This window comes from Mustela lutreola, chromosome 2 (assembly GCF_030435805.1).
Source record: "Mustela lutreola isolate mMusLut2 chromosome 2, mMusLut2.pri, whole genome shotgun sequence".
Taxonomy (NCBI): Eukaryota; Metazoa; Chordata; class Mammalia; order Carnivora; family Mustelidae; genus Mustela; species Mustela lutreola.
In genome coordinates, this window is record NC_081291.1 from 4188317 (window position 1) to 4209453 (window position 21137).

At 53.0% G+C, this 21137-nt stretch overlaps 1 protein-coding gene across 5 annotated transcripts in view; it reads right to left on the reverse strand.

Annotated features, from left to right (window-relative positions):
* RFX2 (regulatory factor X2) overlaps positions 1–21137 on the reverse strand; it is an 89077-nt gene that overhangs the window by 16995 nt on the left and 50945 nt on the right. Inside the window, exons 3-7 of one of the 5 annotated variants that reach the window (XM_059159641.1) lie at positions 19684–19773; positions 19410–19511; positions 17629–17708; positions 15663–15924; positions 4330–4404 (exon numbers count right to left, since the gene is read on the reverse strand). In XM_059159641.1, coding sequence (XP_059015624.1) covers positions 4330–4404; positions 15663–15924; positions 17629–17708; positions 19410–19511; positions 19684–19773 — 609 coding nt within the window. The remainder of the gene's footprint in view (positions 1–4329; positions 4405–15662; positions 15925–17628; positions 17709–19409; positions 19512–19683; positions 19774–21137) is intronic. The other 4 variants (XM_059159643.1, XM_059159642.1, XM_059159645.1 and 1 more) reach the window with 4 other exon arrangements.

The window sequence follows — 21137 nt, forward strand, 5'->3', positions numbered from 1 at the left end:
GTTCCCAGGAGTGTGCTCCTTCTGCTGCCCCTTCCTCTCCAAAGTCTCGCCCGGGCCCAGGAGCCGCCTCCTTGGTCCTCCCTGGCCCCCGACCGCTCTCCCCTCGCTGCTGGAAGCTGAAGACTTCGCTGTGACATCAGCATGGCATTGCCCTCAGACCCTCGGGGTGCCCCTTCCTCCCCTCCCTGAGCACCCCTGCTCACTGGGCTCTGGGAGGCTGCGGGACAGTAGGACAGGGGGGCATCTGGAGGGTGTGGAGGGGTGAGCACAGCCCCATCGGTGCCAGGAAGCTGTCCCCCAGCGACAAGGCGCGGGGGTCACTGGGCTTCCCGGCTGCCACCCTCCCTTTGGCAGGTCGGGATCCAGCTGAGGACGGGCTGGTATTTGAGGCGGTCCTTTGATCCCCAGGGTTTTCCTTCAGAGATAAAATTTATTGCTCGTCTCCCCCACCAGAATAAGAGCCCCACGCAGGTAGAGATGGAACCGGGTCTGCCCATGTTTGCACGCCCGGGAAGTGCAACGGACCATGAGAAGGGGTCCTGAAGCACTGAGGGACCCCCAGCACACGAGAAGACCGCGGTCAGGGTGCAGAAGCTGGAGTCTTTCTCTGCCTCCCCAGCCCCCCAGGGAGCACAGAACGCCGCTTCCTAGGGAATCCTCTGGGAGCGGGAGAGGAATATGGATTTTCAGGCGAGAAGGGTGAGGTCAGATTCCGTGGGTGGTGCGCTGAAAGGGACCCTCAACAGGACCGGCTGGAGGAAGTGTTGGGGAAGAACAATCACTTCGGCTTATCACCATCCCCCAGCCCCATGTTGTTGAAATCAAAAATGGATCTCTTCACTTGGGTAATTATGCTGGCACTGACATCAATGACGCGTGGTTATCTCCCAAGCAGAAGTAACTCTGGGGAGAGCTGATGCCTCTAGCAGCCCCCAGAACAGTCAGTTACACTTTCTCCCCTTTTGCAACAGAGAGGAAGCTGATTCAGGTGACCAATGTCACGTCATGACGGAGCTGAGGGAGGGAGCCATGGGGAAGCATTCTAGGCAGAGGGTACAGCCCGTGCAAAGGCCCTGGGGCAGCACTGGGCCTGGAGGAACAGTGAGAGGGCCTGTGAGAGGAGGAGGAGGGGAGGGGAAGGAGGGGACAGGGCCCATCGAGGCAGGGCCCTGGAGGCTGTTTGGATGATGCTGGCTTCTACTTGGAGTGTGATGGGGGGCCTGGAGGCTTCTGAACAGAGAAGTGCCATGATCTGACTTTGGTTTCAGTAAAATCACTCTGGCCACTGCTGTGAGAAGGTCCTGGAAGCTGGGGGAGGGCAGCAGCCAAGGGATTACTACGTGGTGGCCATGGCACTCCATAGGAGAGTTGGTGGGGGAAGGAGAAGTGGTCTGATTTGGGATGGTTCTGAAGGTGAGGTCAAGAGCCTCAGGAGGTGGGCGTCTGGGAGAAGGATGGGAAGCGAGGGTGAGCAGCAGAGGATGGCGGGAGGCGCGGGGTTGGGGGGCAGTTGGGGCTCGGCTTTGGACGTGCCGGTGTTGAGCCACAGCTCCGAGCTGGCAGGTCAGAGAGGCCTGGCGGCGGTGCCCCCTGGGAAACAGCCGTTCCACTGGGAGCCGGGGTGTGGTCAGCAAGACGGTGAGGGGCTTCGGGAAAGAAACCAGCAGTCAGAGCAAGGCAACTGCTGGAGGCCTTTGCCATGATAATTTGGAGCAATTTCTGGACAAGGGACCCAGCCTGGGAAGCTGCCGATTCAAGCCAAACCCCAACCCTGGTCGGCCTGGCATGCTTTGTCATCACACAGGCCCGCGGTCTGCCACCAACTGAAGACTACGTGCTCTTTGGCAATTTGTGCTCCTCGATGAGAAAAAAAAAGTCATAGAATCTAAATCCAATTAATCTACAAGCCGGTCCTCCTCCCGGGGTCTGGAAGTAACAGGAGCTTATTATATAAACCACGCCTTCCCCGTGTGACAGTGACTGTGAGCCAGTGCGGGGGGTGGGGGGTCCGTCCATGGGGGGGCGGTTTGTTCTGAGAAGGGATCTGGGGGATGGCCGAGGGGCAGCCTTGGCAGGAGCCCAGGCCCCTCGCCTACTCAAGGTGGGGGACCTTGACTGAAGTCCCCCCTGCCTCCAGGCCAGGCATCCAGCTGCGGTGGGGAAGGTGTTTTCGTGCCCAGGGCAAGTGTTCGCCTCCTCCCCTGCACACAGCTCTCGCTGGCTTTCAGGCCTCCAAATCTGCCCATCCCCATCTTTGAGACCGCTCGAGGCCCACTTCCTCCTGTGGGGCTTTCGACCCCAGGCTGGAAGGTTTCTTCCACCGGCAGCCCCCGGGTTTCACTCAGCCCCTGGAGGGTCCTGAGCTCCGGGAAATTCCCGGAGACCCCGACCTTGGCTGGGTCTGGAAGGTGCTGTCTCGTCTCCCAGGCTCGGGGCATCTCGCTACCCCTGCCCCTGGCCCCCCCATGCCAGTGTGTTGTCGTCATCATCCTTGGGAAATAAGCAAACTCCACAGAGCATGGGAACCAGCTCCAGCAGGAAACCTCCACGGCTGGCGTCCGTGTGCGCTTTGGTGTGCCCTGGGGGCACTTTCTCAGCCCTGCTTGCCTACTGCCCACGCCTTCCCTGTGCACATGCGCGTGGGCCACCGCCGCCCCGGCTCTCTGAGAAGGGTCGTCTGGGAGGCCACCAGGAAAATGGGTCCATGGGGTGCGGCCCCCAGCCCGGCTTGTCAGCCTGAGGGCGGGGCTGGCAAAGGAGCTGGGGCTCGGCCAGCATCGCCCCGCACTCAGACTGTGGGCTACGAGCAACCAGGGTGACAAGCATCATAAGTGAGTGTGGCCAGTGGCCACAGGGCCATGGGACCCTCCTAGGGGCCAGGACCCATTCTCTCCCTCCCCTCCGGGCTCTCACAGGAGTGGGACGAGCGCCAGGTGGCTTTCACAAAGATCTTATTTCTCTTCTCTGATTCTAAGCCGCCATGCCCAGGCCCTGCTGCTTGAGGCTCCACGACACACGACACATGGCCAGGGGGAAACAGACTTTCCTACTTGGAAACCGAACCAGCAGGGAAGCAGTCAGAGGAGTCTCCTTCCAAAGGAAATGTGTTAGAAGCCAGAAGCTCCCCTGCAGCCAGAGACAAGCGGCTCATGCGTTTCCCCGCTGACATTTTACACTTCCTGCGGAGCCCTGCCTGCCCGGGGTCTGCACCCCGTTCTGCCTTCCTCAGGCTGACTAGGTGCTGGGACCCATGGGCCGTATCAAGGCCACGTGTGTCTGCTTCAGGGCCCTCCTGAACAGGCCCTTGTGCAGACTTGCCCGCACGGTGGCCCGAGTTTAAGACTGAGCAAGCACACATTGGCAATTGTTCCCTCCCCAGATCTGGCCACGGGCTGACACTGGCCAGCAGTAACTGGCGACAGGGAGGCCATGAGCCATCTAGTCCGGGGTGAGGGGGGAGGGAGGGCACTCAGCAGGGGCCTGACACTTTTATTTCCTTATATATTTATTGCTTTGCAACAACAGGTGTGAGACTGCTCTCCCTTCCAGTGACCGGGAGTCACTCTGAGGCCCAGGAGTGCAGGGTTCTCGCTCTCGTCACGTCTACCTGGAGCAGCCCAGCACACCTGTGCCAATCCAGAAACCTAGAAGTTTCTGGACCTTCCCTAGCTGGGTTTCTGCCCCAACATCACGGCCCTTTGAGCCAACGCCTCACTTGGCGCGTTGGGCAGTCCCAAAATCTTGCAGGGTCTTAGTTAGGGAATACTCTTACAGTCCCGTCCCCCGCACAAAGCTGCGCAAAGACAGGGACATTCGCTGCCTCCTGGCACAGAAGCTACCAGCGTCTCCCCAGGGGGAGGGTGAAGGAGAAAGATGCTGTACGGTTAAAATCAGCAGAAGTGTGTTGCTTTGCACTTTCCTCCTAGTGTTATTATTTTTTTCCCCAAAGAGCTGATCACGGACTGGAAACGCAGCTAAGAGCCATTAAGGCGCTCCTTCTCTGTTGTGGTTCCTGCCTGTTCTTAGTGTCACGTTATTTATGACGCCTGTCGCCTGCCCGCTCTCATGCTTCCCTCCGTGAGCGCCGGGAGGGCACGGGCTGTGACGGGCCACCTGCTCAGAGGCAGGACCCTTTCCCTCACGCTGCTGAAATTTTTTTTTTTTTTTTTTTTTTTTTTTTTTTTTTGCTGGATGAAACATCCTAGGTGGGCTTTCTCCCTTCCTCTCAGCGCCGGAGAGGGGTCATTTCATGGCCTTCGCTTGCTTTTTAAAATGCCTACGAAGGTTACGAGAGCGGTGGGGCAGGCCGCCAGGCGGACACACACTTACATGGCTGTTGAGTAAACCGCTTTTGTGTGAAGTGATCCCTTCGCTTTTTTGGAGGTTTTCAATCGCCATTTCAAGCTAAAGAAAATGTGTGCAGAAACAGAACAAAACAGAAAAAAAAAAAAAAAGGAAATCAGATGGTTAGCATCAGCCAAGATTGGTTTTTATTAATATCCAAATAATGATTCAAGCACCTACAAGATAAAAACAAGGCTTGACGCGAGTGCGGGGGTGTGGTTAGGTGCGGGGTTGGGGGAGAAGCTGTGGGGAGCAGGGCTCGACTCCTGACATGCCCTGACATGCGGCTGAGTGCAGGAGCCGGGGTGGGGGCGCCAACAGCACAAGGAAGCGGTCTGCAAACACGGGCTGCTGCAGCTCAGCACGTCTGCATGAACCCCGAGCAGAGATGGGAGTCCAGGTAGAAGCCAAGCCAGCAGAACGACCACCCTGCTGCTCCCCCGGACCCGTCGCCATTTGCTGTGGAGAATCTGCTGTCCACCGGAGGACAGCTGGTGGCAATGCTGACTTCCCGGCTGGCCTGTCCTGGCCCAAAGCCCAGGGTCTCCCTCTTGGGTGCTCCAGGAAGATACCAACGAGGTTAAAGACCCTGGCCCTGCCACCGAGAGGTGTCAAACCCTGGGACCATGGACGCATCCTGGAGATCTGCTCCTGAAGGTTTACAAAGCATGGCTGGGCAGAGAAGCTTACGTAGGAATGAGAACCAAGTCCCAGGGACAGTCACGGGGAGCTAACAGGGAGGTCTTCCTGGGGGAAGGGGCTTCTGTTCTGGGTTCCGAGGGCCCCATGGAAGCAGGGAGCGGAGGTGGTCCAGCAGGCCGCTGGACAGGAGGAAACACCTGGCTGTGTGCGGCCCCTGCCACATGTGTGTGTGCTGAATCTGATGCTCCCTTGTACATGTTAAGTGAAAGTGGGGAATCTGCTGGAGCCCACCATGACAGGCAGAGAACTGCAATGAAAGGCACACCATGACCGTCCTCAAACATGCCGGGAAGGCAGACTTCATTCAGTGATGCATGTGCAAAAAGCAGGTGGAACATGTATTTTGGAAAGAGCAGCTGGACAGGGCTCCTGGGGCTGAGCGCAGGAAAGAGAGGGATCCTGCCCTGCCCATCACCTCTTCCGACCGCTGCCGTGTGTGTGTCCAGTCGCCACTTTTGCTCAACACTCTACTGGAAGTTCTAGCCAGGGCAGTCTGGCAACGGTGAGAAATAGAAGACATCCATATTGGAAAAGAAGAAGTAGAACTATCTCTGTTTGCAAACAACATGATCTTAGACATAGAAAATCCAGAAGGAGCCACAAAAAAACTACGAATGCATAAACAAACCCGGCAGAGTCATAGGATACAAGATCAACATACAGCAATCAGTTACATTTCTCAACAATGAAGGATAGGAAAATGAAATAAAGAAAACAATCCCATTTGCAACAGCATCAAAGAAAATAAAATACCTAGGAATAAATTTAGCCAATGAAGTAAAATACTTGTACATTGAAACCTGTAACATTGCTGATCGAAATTAAAGAAGACCCACATAAAGAGAAGACATCCTATGTTCATGGATCAGAAGACTTAATATTTAGATGGTGATACTCTCCAAGCTGATCAACACAATGCTTATCCAAATTCTCTATTAAATTTCCAGCTGCTTTTTCAGAAACGGACAAGTTGATCCTAATTTTGTACAGCATTAAAGAGAACCTGAATTGCCAAAACAATCTTGAAAAAGAACATATTTGGAAGGCTCACATTTCCTGATTTCAATCAAAACTTACTATAAAGCTACAGAAAATGAAACAGGGCAGTACTGGGATAATGACAGACATATAGATGTACATAGGTCAATGGAATGGGATTAAACATCCAGGAATAATCCCGTATGTCTATGGTCAACTGATTTTTGACAAGGGTGTCAAGACCACTGAACAGAGAAAGAGTAAACTTTCTAACGAACGGTGCCAGGATAGAGGGGTTTCCACACGCAAACAAATGGAGTTGTTTACCTCACAATATATGCAAAAATCAACTCAAAATGAATCAATGAATTCAATATAAGAGCAGCAACCATAAAACAATTAGAAGAAGACATAAGGCAGTCATGTACAATACATTTATCTTCATGACCTTGGATTTGGCAATGGATTTTTTATATGACACCAAAAGCACAAACAACAAAAGATAAAAAAAAAAAATGGGACTTCATCAGAACTAAAAACTTCTGTACAGCAAAGGACACTGTCAAGAAAGTGAAAAGACAAGCCACAGCATGGGAGAACTTATTTCCAAACTGTATACCTGAGAAGGGTCTTGTATCCAGAATATACAGCAACCTCTCACAACTCAACAACCAAATGACCAAGACCCACTTAAAAAAAATGGGCAAAGAACTTGAACAGACATGTCTGCAAGCAGCACATGAAAAGATGTTCGGCATCCTTGGTCATTAGGGAAATACAAATGAAAAGCACAGGGAGATACCACTTCACACACACTAGTGTGGCTATTAAAAAAGAAAGAAAAAAACAGTGTCGGTGTGGATACAGAGACACTCGAACTCTTACACATGGCTGGTGGGATGTAAAATGGCACAGCCACTGTGGAAAATAGTCCGACAGTTCCTCGAAATGTGACACATAAACTCAGTTAAACTATTACATCCAAGCAATTCTGCTCTTGTGTGTGTTCAGAAAAATGTGTACACGAATGTTCACAGCAGCGTGATTCACCATGGCAAAAACCTGGTTGGTCAGATGACTGGATAAACACAACATGGTCTATCTACACAATGGAACACCATGCATCCACAAAAAGGAAGTAGTGGTACGTGTTTCGATGTGCGTAAGCCTAGAAAACATGATGCTCAGTGAAAGAAACCAGGCACGGAAGACCACACAGTGCATGATGCCGTTTACACAAAATGTCCCAAACAGGAAAATCCAGAGACAGGAAGCAGAGTAGTTACCAGAGGTAGAGGGAGGAGGGAATGGGGGGGGAGGGGTGACTGCTAACCCATCAGGGTTACCAGTTTACAGGCTGATGAGAATGTTCTAGAACTAAAGAAGGTAAGGATTGTACAACATTGAGAATGTACTAAGTGCTGTTGAATCATATACTTTTAACTGGTTAAAATGACGAGTTTTAGGTTACGTGAATTTGACCTTGATAAAAAATACACAACTAATTAAAAAAACCACTGTTCTCCCTGGCCATTTGAATGGATCTGTACCCTACATGCGTGGCTTTGTCACTTGGAAAATACTGGTCCACTGACTTGGCAGATGTTCCAAATGTGGACATGCTTCATGACACGGTATTGAAAAATCACACTGGTTAATATCACTGCTAAGCTCAAAACTGTAATTCTTCTTTGGTTGAAAATGTATTGGCAACCACATCAGTCGGCTGTTTTCCTGGATAAATCATCCATCTCGCGCCGATCATTTTTGAGAAAATGCTTGCCATTTCCCCAAGTCTGAATAATCGTCATTTGTCCGTTGTTCCTTCAAGGAGTGTTTCTTGACAAAAATGGCTGGTCTGGCTCATAGTCACTTGTCCGGCGGCTTTTCCTTGGGGCAGTCAACATCCTTTGGCAGCGGAAGTGCCTTTGTCACACAGACTATTGGAAAGATGTCAACTCTAGGACTGAGATTTAATACAATTCACAGCAATTAGTAGCCCCACCAAGGACCGTGGGTTCCCCTTAACTGGAAATCGCAGGACGCCATCTTTTCACTGTGAGTGTAGGGTGGTGAAGACCACAGTGACTTCTGGGAGACGTCAATGCCTCTGCCTTGCTCTGTACCTGCATTTGTGCCCCGGGGGGCTCACTGATGTTGGTTTTGCACAATCAGTACAAATACCAGCGGAGGGAGAATGGTGACTGATGGCTCAGCATTATTATGAAAACAGTTTTGACCCCTTAGGGCCCCTGGGAGGGTCCTGGGGACACCCAGAGGAGTGCCGGACATATTTAGGACTGACTGCTAAAAACACTATTGAAAAGATCACAAATTAAGGCTTGCTGCCTAAGATCATTCTGAAGAACCCATAGCTATTAAGTAGGGTCTGATCAAGTCCCCGGGTGCAGGAAATTAATTTAATGCACAGTGGAAACTCCCAAGGTGTTCACTGTGTCTTATTTTTTATTTTTTTTAAGATTTAAAAAATTATTTATTTGACAGAGATCACGGGTAGGCAGAGAGGCCCGCAGAGAGAGAGGGTGGAGAAGGAAGCAGGCTCCCCGCTGAGCAGAGAGCCGATGAGGGGCTCGATCCCAGGACCCTGAGATCATGACCTGAGCCTAAGTCAGAGGCTTAACCCACTGAGTCACCCAGACGCCCCTCACTGTGTTTAAAATTAAATCATGTAAACATCAGTAGGTGGTGAAGGTCAGGAAACCATCCAGCACCGCGCCCAAGACCGGTCGGGGAGGTAAACGTTCCGGAGTCAGCACGGCGCAGTGCGTGTCTGTCCAGCAGAGGCGCCACCGCCCAGCCCCGCGCCGGAGGCGGGTCCTGCTTCCAAGAACAAGGAGCATCTTGCACATCTTGAAGTCGGGTCTTCCTTACACACCTTACACACCTGCTGGAGTGACTCGCACCGCCTGGCTCAATCCTCTCAGTGGCTGGAGAGGCTATCTGAGGGTTTTGAAGGGGCGGGGGTTGGGAGGTTGGGGGACCCAGGTGGTGGGTATTGGAGAGGGCACGGATTGCATGGAGCACTGGGTGTGGTGCAAAAACAATGAATACTGTTACACTGAAGAGAAATAAAAAATTTTTAAAAAATAAAAAAATAAAAAACTAAGTTTATATTTGACTGGATTTCAACATTGTGCTATCTAAAAATACTTATCAAAATGCTATCTGCACAGGCCCGCGGATGGAACAGTGAGGAGGAGCCAGGGATGGACGCAGTGGTGCCCCTGCCCCACCCCCCCACCCCCTGGGCAGTTTTCTTTTTTTTTTTTTAATTTTTTAATATTTTATTTTTAATAAACATAGATTTTTATCCCCAGGGGTACAGGTCTGTGAATCACCAGGTCCCCGGGCAGTTTTCTTGAAAATCACTTCCGGTTTCCGAACTTGCGCAGTTTCCCTCCCTCTTGTTGTTGAGCCTGTGCTTATGCTTCCGCTTCTTAACTTATCAGGACCTTCATTTTTATTTTTCACTCAGTGCAATGCAGCAATATTCCTTTTCACTGGCCATTTAATACTGGTTTCTGCTACATGAATTATGAACAGAATAAGGGCAGAGGGGAAGGACACATGTCACGCGTTAAGGGCTTGTCCGGAAGGAGGGCAGAGAACACTTAAGGACTCCCGATCAGAGATACGGTGTCTCAAGAACCCTAACGTAATAGCAAATAGCAGCCATGTTTTAAGAGCTCCCAAGTATATTCAAATAAGCCAACTATTTAGAAAATTCCCCTCCTTTCATGTATAACCCTAGCAAGATGCCACCTGCTGTAAGGACTGTCCTGGGGGCTCCTGAGGGAGGGTGGAGGTTACTTCTCTGAGGTCATGAGCGTATGCCCAGGTGGCCATTCCATTTATAACATAATAATCTCATTAAGAAGGGCCACTGGATAGGGGTCCCCTCTGCCAAGGGCCACAGTGACCACTGCTGGAGCAACAGCAGCATTGTGCTACATATTCGGTTCTGCTATCACGGAACCTTCTGTGATTCTCTTTCTGAGCCAGTTCTTAGAGATCAAGCGTTGGCCAACTTTTTTTGTAAAGGGCCAGAAAGTAAATATTTTGGGTTCTGTGAGCCAGACAGTCTCCGTCCACAACTACTCCACTCTGTCGGTGGGACTGGGAAGCAGCCACAGACAACAAGTGAAGGAATGGGCGTGGCCATGTGCCAATAAAACTTGATTTCCAAAGTCAGGCAGCCGGCTGGATTGGGCTATGCAGCTGTAGTCTGCTGCTCCCCGCTGCCCCATAGTTCTACCAAGAATTACATGTTACGGACATATTAGACCTTATTGTTAAACTGACTTTTAAGAAATGACGTGGTTATAGAGGGGACAGCCGCACAATACTGTGAGCGCCCTGCGGACTATTGGTAATCATTTTCAGCAGCTGACCTGTTTAGTTCTCGCAATTCTTAGAACTTTAAGCAATAAAGGTCTACTGAATAAAGAATTTTTAAACTTTTCATTTGGAAATAACTCCAGACTTCCAAAAACGTAGCAAAAGTAGCACGAAGAATTGTGTACTCTTCGGCCAGCTCTCCATCTGCATCTCGCATGATCTCAGCACAAGGATCAAGGCCCAGAAACCAACCCCCATTCATCGCGATGAGTCAATGAAAGACCTCATTAGAATGTGATGACCATTGTGTTGACATCCTTTTTCGGGTCCGGGATCCCATCCAGAGCCCCACACACTGCGGTCCTTCCGCATCCACAGCCATGAGAGAAAATACCAGAATTAAATTATGTGCGGCGTTTCCGAATAAGCGCCACAGCGTGCTTTCTCGCTTTCTTTCCAGGATGACATTCTTCTTCTTCAACTTTGTCACCGGAGGCAGAAGAGAGATGGAAACCTCAGATCTCTCTTTCAAAGCAGCCCTCCTGAGGAAACCCAGATACTGCTCCCACCTCCACGAAGAAACATGCAAAACCAGCTTCCGAAGTGATGATCGCATTGACTATGTGTCAAAACCCACAGCATGTGTAGCACCGAACACAAACCCTAATGGGAACCGCGAGCTTTAGTTAATAGTGACCATGGGTCGAGACGGATGGGGACAAAGGTACCGACCTCCCGTGAAAGGCTAATGAGGGCGACCGTGGGAGTATGGGGTGGGCGAGGGCTACGGGGATTCTCTGACTTCCCACTTGGTTTTTCTCTGAACCTAAAGTGGCGCTTAAAATTAAAAAAAAAAAAAAAAGGAGTCTATTAAATTAAAGAAAAAAGTAATGAGAAATACTTGAGTCCCAGAGCAAAGCAGATGTGCTCTGGGCAAACTGCCTTTCTCAAATGGCGTGCGTTTGCTTGCATGGGTGATACATGGGTGATATTCGCGTCTTCACTGGAAATGCAGGCTGCAGAGAAGACACGTTTGGCGACTGATAATCCACCGTGAGCGGTGTGGTGGCACGCCTGCCCGCGGGCCGCATGGAGGAGTGGCCGTGAGATTGGAGAGGCACGTGTGGGCAGCCAGGCCGCACCCAGGGAGCCGCAATGGTCCCTTCACAGTCTCCCCAGCCTGGACTCCATGCTGGTGAGCTGGAGAGAGATTACGAGATTTGACTTTTCTGAACCCACGTGCGGTGGTCAGGGGCGAGATGCTCCTTGCGTGTTGGAAAGGAGGAGCTGAGTTTCTGATGATGCCAGGAAAGAAATTCCTGTGATTTCAAGTGGCGCATCTCCGGGCTGGATGTCGTAGAACTCGAATCTGTCAGTTCAGGGTCCTAAACAGTGTGTCTTTTAATATCGGGAACCAGATCTCAGGATTTTTGAAGACTCCAAGTGTCCTGGGGGGCCGGGCTGCTGACACCCCGGCTTCTCAGAGTCCGCACGTGCGGGTTGCCCTTCATCTGGGGGAGGAAGAAATTGATGGTGCGGTCCTGGGCACATCTGAAAGTCACCTCAGGTGCCACGAAGCGGACGCAAGCTCTTTAGGTAGCAGAACGCAGACTGAGAAAGCTCAGGACCCGCCCGCCGCTGTTCTCCGAGGTGACCTCAATCTTCACCCTTCTGGCTTCGGCACGGCATGTGCTGATGGACCTGGTGCGTGGCAATCCCGAGCGGAGTCGCCAGGATGAACACCGTCCTGATCTCTATGTGATCTGAATATGTAGGGCCGCCGCTACTGGTGACCTAGGACTCTGATTTCCTGGAAATGAAGAGTTTACAAAGACGCCACTCAGATGGGGAACGTGACCTGGGTCAGCATATCCTTTTATTGTAAGAATTGGTTAGAATGTTGTCTTCATCGGTCCGTGCTGTGTGGCCCGTGTTTGCATGGCCTGACCTCCTGCAGCCCAGGATGGCAGGGTCTCTACCTCGTGCAGCCCAAGAGCCTCCAGTGTCCCCTCGACATGACCCAAAAGGCAACTCCTGGGCAGAAACAGCGAGAGCAAGCCTCTGGGTTTAGACCCAGGCTCCGTGTGGTTCATCTAAGTGCCACAGCAGACGGTTTTATCCAGCAGTCCTCGTATGGGCCGTTCGGTTTTAAGATTTATGTAACACTGATGAAATAAAGACTCAAGAAAATCTGCACCCCCCCGAGTCTGCTATCTCTCATTGAGGCTAGACGGGTGATTCCCTCTGGTATTCACGCTGTTTCCAGAAATGATTTAAGGTCCCAAACTCTTGATGGATAAAGCTGGCAGGCCTCAAGTGTGGGATGCCAAGGAGACGTATTGCAATTCTGTTGCAATCTCAAGGCTGTTCTTGTTCTCAGCTCCTGGAAAGCCCCTCAGATTTCTGCAGCACTCCTGTGAGATGTTCCCATGCCGAAGCAAGTCAAGAGAGCACAGCGTGGGCAGGGTCAGGAATCGGACTGCCTTCTAAGATGATCGCTCCCGGGGCTCGCATGGAGAGGGGTGTCAAACACAGTCCATTCACGGATTCCCGAAGGATTTAAAAACATGGATCTTCTGAAGCAACTCAGATGAGAAACCATGGTAGCTGGGTTGCACGGGCTCTGGGCTGCACACTTCTTTGCAACAGGACAGGGTGGACCATGGAGAGTGCTGTAGTTTCTCAGGAAATCTGTGACCCGTGATCTTAGGATATTCTGGTATTACGCACTGATTTGACTCATTGACATTGAACCTCTTGTGTCTGTGATAGTTAACGTGGTCTGTGAGGAATGCTTTCTCATACCAGCTCGAAACTCATGTCTATTCAGCCAGTCCTCCAAGGGAGGCCATGTGTGGTTGCCTGTGGCTGCCAAGGCCCTGGTGGGCTACAGCGACTGAGTGAGGCGTGGGGCAAGCTGGTGTACCAGGGCCCGACCCACACGTTAAGGCCTCTGGAGAGCAAGTGACTTCTCTCCACCCTGCCCACAGAACCGGGTCCTGGGGAGCACTCTGGACATAGAGGACAGAGACACCGGGGTTGGAGGAGGGCTCTCTGATGTCAGGTAACCCCAAAGCACATGAAGACCAAAAGGACAGGGAGGCGACAGGAGCATCATCTTCTATTTCAGGAGATTGTTAGCCCCACTCCAAAAGATGAAGTTATCTTCTAAGTTGACAACCAATCAATGTAATCCATCACAGTAACAATGCACAGAAGATAAAACTCATGATCATATAAATGAAGAAAAAGCATTTGACAAAAATTAATATTCATTTATGATAAAGACTTGCAGAAAATGAGGGATAGAGGGGAATCTCCTCAACCTGAAAAAGGGCATTCATGGAAACCTGAGCCAACGTCACACCTAGCGGAGAAAGACTGAAGACCTGCCCCTAAGACTGGGAATGAAGCACAGATGTCCACTCTTGCCACTCCTGTCCAGCACTATACTGAAAGTCCTGCTAGTGCAAAACGATGAGAAAGAGGAATGAGAGTCAACCTGATTGGAAAGGGAGAAACAAAATTGTTCCTATTTGCAGACAACAAAAAAGTCTTGTAGCTTTTACAAGTAAGTTCAGCAAGGCTGCAGGATGGAAGGCCAACAGCCAAAAATCAACAGCTGGAAACTAAGTTAAAAATCAACACCACATACGATAGCTCCAGAAACATAAAATATTAAGGAATAAATCTAACAGAATATGTACGGAATTTGCATGCAAAAAATTACAAAATGCTGATGATAGAAATCAAAGAAGATCCAAGTAAATGGAAAAAAATATATTATGTTCATGGATGGGAAGATCCGACATGGGAAAGATGTCAGTTCTCCCCAAAGTGATCTACAGGTCTCATGCTGCTTAACCAAAATCTCACAATGAATTTTTTTGTAGATTTAGATAGGACGACCTAAAATTTCTGTAGAAAATTCTAAAATTATAGCCAACACAACAGTGAAGTGAGAGGAAACACTTGACACAATTTTGGATGAAAGGACACTCTAAAGCACACAAAAACATATCTGCCGATCACTTATCTGATGGGGGACTTGTACCCAGGATACATAAAGAGCTCTCAAAACTCAACAGTAAGCAAACAAACAATCCAGTTAAAAACCAGGCAAATGACTTGAACTGAGAGGTCACCAAAGGGTATATAATGAAAGGCAAACAAGCAGGTGAAAAGCTGCTTACCACAGTCAGCAATCAAGAAAATGCCGATCAACCACAGTGAGACACCGCGACGCACCCATCAGAACGTGGAAAGTGAAGAATGGTTGACAACACCAAGTGCTGGTGATGATACATCACTGGGCCGGAGGGACACGCAAAATGATACAACCACTTGGGAAAACTGTTGGCGGTTTCCAGTAACGTTCAACGTACACTTACCATGTGAACCAGCAATCCCACTTGTAGGTATCGATCCAAAAGAAAGGAAAACATATGTCCGTACCAACACCTGTACGTGAGCGCATAGCGAGGCTTTCTTCACAATCACCCCAAACTGGGAACTGCCCAAATGGCCCTTGAGTGGTGACTGGATGGACGAGCTGCAGGGCAACGGAATCCTACCCAGCGGCGAAGAAGTGAGCACTGATTCACGAGACGACGTGACGGAGTCTCTAAAGAGACCCAGTGAGAGAGGCAGCCTCTGAAGGTCACCGACTGTATGTTCTATGTATGCAACACTCCCGGAAAGACAGAGCGAGAGGGACAGACAGCGGATCAGCATCGCCAGGGGTATGGGTGTGGGACCAGGCTGTTGTGTCAAACCTCAGGGCTGCACGCCAAAATGGGTCTCGTTTACTCGGCGTTAATTTTCTGAATAAGATAAAAGTAAGCATGGAAAACAGACTCTAAGAGCAGACAGACTTTTAAGGCAGGTCAGAAACTGCCTGGGGCAGGAGTGTGGCGGCAATGAGTGGGTGCAGTTCCCAAGGGGGACAGCCCTGAGCCTAGTCTGCTCCAGCGGTCACACGGATGGATGGGCCCTGGGCCTCCGGGAGAGCGCCGCCAGCGATGGCGGTCCCCCCTGGCACGGTGAGGCCGGGCTCAGACATCATTTCCACAGTGCCCAGCGTTGGGGGGGCCTTTGGCCCTCTCTGATTGCCACAGAGTACCTGGTTCCCAGGGGTGGAGACTTGACTCGGATCACACGCCCTTCCAGGCGCCAGGGCTCTGGCTCCAGCACCCCGGGCTGCCTTCCACGCACCATCCCTGCCGCGGAGGGGGCCTACTCAGGGGCTACCCTGCTGCCCCCGCGAGCCTCGTACATACCGTAGCTGGCGATGACCGGGAGGTGTGGGCGAGGGAGTGTCTGGTGCTGTCCATCCCCCCGTGGATGAGATAAGCTCCCGCGCTGGAGACAATAGGGCTCCCCCCGACATCCATGGTGATGCCCACCATGCTGTGGGAGGGGACCGCTGGCGGGGAGGAGCCTGCCACGGTCACCTGGGCGCCGCCCGGGGCCTCGAAGTAAGAAGCTGCGCTGCTGGGAGCGTACATCTGAGGCTCGGGGTTGTAGGCATAGGCCGTCCGTCTGTCGGGGAGAGAGAAGGGCGTCCTCTGAGTCTCCACGGGGCTCTGGCAAGACTTCCCATCATAGCTGGAGCCCCTCGAGACCGAGCACGTGGGGTCAATCAGACATGAAATGGTCAGGGCGGTGCAAACGAAGTTCAAAGTGATCATTTCTGGAAATATTAAGGATCACGGATGACTCATCGAAACTATTGCTGAAAAGTTCTAAGTGTGTAATGGGGTTGCAGGGGGAGCTCCTCTGTGGAGACGTAACAATTCCGTATCTCACTGTGGTGACAGGCCATCTGTACCCGGGGTAGGATGACCTCGACCGCATGCCATTCACGCACGTGCACGCATGTACGCACGCGATGGTGTGTAGGCTGCTACGTGTGAATGAGGCCCAGGGGCTAGTTGACAGCCCGTCCCAGTGCCAGTCTCCTGGGATCGTGCTCTGGTCACAGATGTCACTGCTTGGGGAGGCGGGACCAAGGGCACACAGTCAGCAACTGCCTCAAGAGTCTGTGATTCTTGGGGCACATGGGTGGCTCAGTGGGTTGGGGCCTCTGCCTTCAGCTCAGGTCATGGTCCCAGGGTCCTGGGATCGAGCCCCACATCGGGCTCTCTGCTCAGCAGGGAGCCTGCTTCCTCTTCCCTCTCTGCCTGCCTCTCTGCCTACTTGTGATCTCTGTCAAATAAATAAAATCTTAAAAGAAAAAAAAAAGAGTCTGTGATTCTTGCAAAACAGAAAGTGTTCACCAAATGAAACTGCCGAACAAAAAGAATTTCTAAGTGATACCAAGAATTTGTCTGCTATTCCTTCCCCATTTGGATGAAGTGATATACCCTGCGGTTTGAGACTCAAATTTTTAGGTTCTGCTCACTCATGTAGGGCTGGCCCCAGGAAAAGGTGGTGCCTGAGGCTTAGTGACATGTATAGTCACCTCTGAGTGGCAGGAGGCCCCACTGACTGGTGACCAGGAGGCCTGCACCTCTGTCCCGCCTCCCGGGGTGACAGCCGATCTAACTGGAGCAGAAGGTCAAGCTCAGGAAGTTGACGCTGAGATGACCTACAGACCTCGCTCGGGTTTCCCGGGCCATCCAGGCATGGATGTGGTCTGCGTGTGCACGGCAGGTCTCGGTGCTGTGCGGCAGAGATGCACACAGCTCTGGCCATCACCGCAGCCAACCCTCACACCCGACCCCTGAACTTCTGGAAGGAGGTCGTGGGAATCAAACGAACCAAAGGGTTCACGTCTGGAGCGCAATGAGCTTCATGGAAAAATGTATCATTTTCTGCCCTAAGAACCCCATAGTTCGACGGTAGAACTCTCTAGAAGTCCTTGACAAACAGAAAATCAAGTTTTATCAACACTGCAAAGAGCCAGAGGTGAACCCAGGCACGCGGGAGAAGGTGGAGACTGCAGTGGGGTCTGGACTGTGAACACGGAATCTTCGGGCTTAAACGGCTGGACTGGGGAGTATTTTGTTTTGTTTTGTGGAAAGCCTGCCTTTTCTGGAAGTGAGAACCAGAAAAGCCTGTGATTTCTGAAGTCTCCGCAGGGCTCTCCTGTCCTAGGACCGCTGTACTGGGTCCAACATCACCCAGAGGAGGTGGAGAAGTTCCCGCACACACAGGCCCGAATGGGAAGAGGTGGGGGGAGTCGTGAGGAAAGTTCTGGATGTGGCCCACGCTTGTCCGCGAGGGGAGGGGAGACGCACGTACAAGGCTCCATTCGTGTAGACGGCGTCTCCGCCCTCCACGTACTGCACCTGCGGGGGGTACACGTGCTGCAGGGGCTGCACCTGGAACGACATCGGGGACCGGGCGTTATGCACGCGGGCTCCGGCGGGGCGGGCACGCCTGCCCTCGCCCTTCGTGAACACTGACTCCTACAGTTCCGATATCCTGCCCCAGCCGTCCCTTCGACTAAGAAACTAGGAGAGCTGGTCCCCAAGAGGCCCCACGGGCGCGGAGCTGCTCCCGACCTATGGCTCTGCCGCATTCTCTGGTCGCGGCGGCTCATTCCCTAGGGGAGCGAGGCAGGCAGCCCCCATTCTGTGGCGGGCCGGGGTGCGGGAGCCCAGTACTGCAGAGCGGAGCTGGGATGGTAGGTCCCTGCCACCCGCCAGCCGCTGGGCAGAGGGGCAGGTCCCGCTGGACGGAAGCCAGAACTGTGGACAGAACCTGACATTGGTGGGGGGGAGGGTCAGACACCCCTTATCCCTGGCAGGGCAGAGGGCTCGAGCTGGTCATACTGCACACGGTCTCTCTGATGTCCCCTTTGGGTGGTCCTGACACCCCTCTCCTGAGGGGCGGGGGTCCTGGAACCACACTGGGGAGACCTTCAGTCTGAGTAGGATTCAGTGTGAGGCAGAGAGGAGCCCCAGGAAGCCCCCCGCCCCTTTCTGCTGCACCCCTGCCCTCACCTGTGGCTACATCAGTTCAGCATCTCGGCAGACAGGGTGCTGGCCGGGGTGGGGGGCATGGGTTGGGGGGGGGGATGCCCGAGCTCCGTGTGCAGAAACGTACACCCTCCCTACAGAGGGAACCTTAACGAATGCCCCATCCAACCTTCTGGGGTGAGAGAACCAGGGGCCGGGGCTCACTGCGGCCTCAAAGTCCCTCTGTGGAGCGGCAGGCTGGGGCTGATCCCCCTCCCAGGACCAGCTGGCGCACTGCAGGAGGCACACCAGCCCCTGGGATAGGGAGCATCCCCGAGAAGTTTCCAGGGACTGATGTGCTGGGGCCAGGCTGTGCCTCGGGCTGGGGGAGACGCAGAATCACTCTGCAAGTCTAAGTTGCCCAGAGAGAAAGGCTAGGGCAGGCCCAGTCCCACGGGACGCTTCTGGTATCACGACGCCACTCGCGTCTCCCTCACAGAGCTGAGACAGAGCCGCTGGTTCCCTGTGGGCCTCCCGGAAGCCTCTGCTTCTGTCCCACGACCCAAAACCTGCCCCAGCTGCCTTCAGACCAGTGCCTCTGAACACACCAGCGATCGAAGCCAGAGCCCCCTAGGGACAGGGGCGTGCTGTCTGGTCTCCGCGGTCACCCAGCTAATGCGCCCGGTTCCCAGGGCCCGCATGATCGGGATTCAGCACATCACCGAGCTCAAGCCGGCGACCTCCAGCCCTTGGCGGAGTCCGGCCTGCCTCTCCTTGTGCATGAAGTTGCCCCCACAGCCGTGCCCCCGTGCTTCGGTCCACAGCCGCTCTGGCGGACAGAGGCCGCACTCAGCAGGGTGGCGGGTGGCCAGCCCGCTAAGCCGCAGCACGTGCTATTTGGCCTTTTCCAGAAAAGGAAAAGCCGCTGCTTTTCCTGAGCTGCTGCTCTGGGCAGCTTTGTAGCTGGGGGCCCAGGGCCTACAGCTCTGTTCCCGGGCCCCTGGGTTTCACCAGAAGCACATCCTGGGTCTCGGCACTGGTCTGAGGGCACCGTGCTTCCTTCCCCAGCAAGTTCCATGTTCCTTCAGTCCCGAAACGTGGCTTCTCTGTCTGCGTGTCTACCTCGGTACCCCAGTGCTCTATCGAGGTGCTGGCTTGGACCCCGAATGCTGGAGCTCTGAATGGATGAAAGACCGTCAGCTTTCTTGGCCTGTGGCGAACTATCTGCAGTAAAAGATTTTTTTTTTTTAAACACAGCTTCTGAAAGAACTTTCTGGCAAAGCACTGAAGATATCAAAGACAAAAGGGCAGCAACAACAGGAAAGGATGCCTCGTTCAGAGAGGGCTCCACATCGCTAGGGGTTAACGTGTCCCATGCCCCCTGTGCCGTGGTTACCTGCTGCGGCACCTGCTGGACCCTGGGGAGGGAGATTGGCTGCATCTGGGCCCCTTTGGGAGCCGAGCCCGCTGCCTGGACCAACACCCTCTAAAAGGGAAGGAGAGAAGGACATTTAGACTTTGACTCAAAGTTTGGTCCTTATCACAAACGCAGATTACAGCCGGAGCACCGCCACCTTCCAGGAACACAAGCAGGCCTGACAGGAGGACAGGATGGTATGTGGGTGCACGCGCACGTGCACACACACACACACTCGTTCACATGCACGAGCACGCGCACCTCCACCTGCCGCCAGCAGCTCTCCCTCCCTGGGGTCTGTCTGTTCCGCAAGGTGACGTCGGCTGTTGCCGGCACCAAGCTGAGAGGTCTGGTGATAAGAAGGACCCCCCCCCCCACCGCTGTCCACATCGCCTTCCCCGGCCCTGGCCCCAAGCTGGGGCTAGTGACCGAGGGCGGCTGCTGTAGTGGGAAACGGGGCGGGACAGCGCAGGGCTGGGACGTGAAGCGGGCAGGGTGCGCCTGGGGAGGCAAGGCAGCAGGAATTCCTCTCTCTGGCAAGGAGAGAGGCTCCTTCTGCTGAGGGAAGGCAGGGTTGCCCGTGAGCATGAGTGATTGGACCTTTCCAGAAAGGGAGTGCCCCAAGTGGGCAGCAGGAAGTCTCGCAGGGGGAGCGGAGGCGGTGCCTGGGGGGCGGGGCAGGGGATGGGCATGTGGGCCGCTGTGGAGCCTGGAAGCATCTCTAGCGGGGCCAGAAGGCTTGGAACTGGGGAGGGGATGCCGTGTGGGGCCCTGGCGCCAGCCAGCCAGGTCCCGGCCCGCAGGAGTCTGAGACCTGCCGAGGCAGCCAGGGGTGGATGGCTGATGGGTCAGGTTCGAGTGGGCAGGGAAAGATCACAGCCCCTTGGCCCCCTGGGCTTTCGAGGCCCATGGGGCGGGGCAGGTGGGGGGCTGCTTTATTGCAAGAAATAAAAGCTAAACGAGTCTGATTAGCTATTCTAAAATGAAGAACCACTTGGAGTTAGGAACGATGGGGCTTTTCTGGCTTCATCAAGTGTCATGCTTCTAACTTCTGGAATCGTGCTCGTGAGGGGTCACATGGCCCCAGTGGACCTCTGCACACGTCTCCAAGCTTCCAGTCTGTTCCACTGCCCTCGGCTCTGTGTGGTCTTATGTCAGCTCTGTGTTTGGGCCTGTGGTCTATTTCCACCCACGGCAAAAGCCTGGAAGTCAGGAGCCTTCACGCGGCAGGTCTCTCCTTGCAAATTTTCAAGCCCGTATCCATTCGAATGCTAGAACTCTAACCAATCTGTAGCCTTATCCACAAAGTCTTCCTGGGTAAAAGGGACATTTCCCAGGTATGAGAGAAATTCTATTCAAGGGTAAGAACAGACTAAGTTGGTTTCTTTTCATGTTTATATCCTTGAGTCCTTGGTGGGACCTTTTCAACAAAT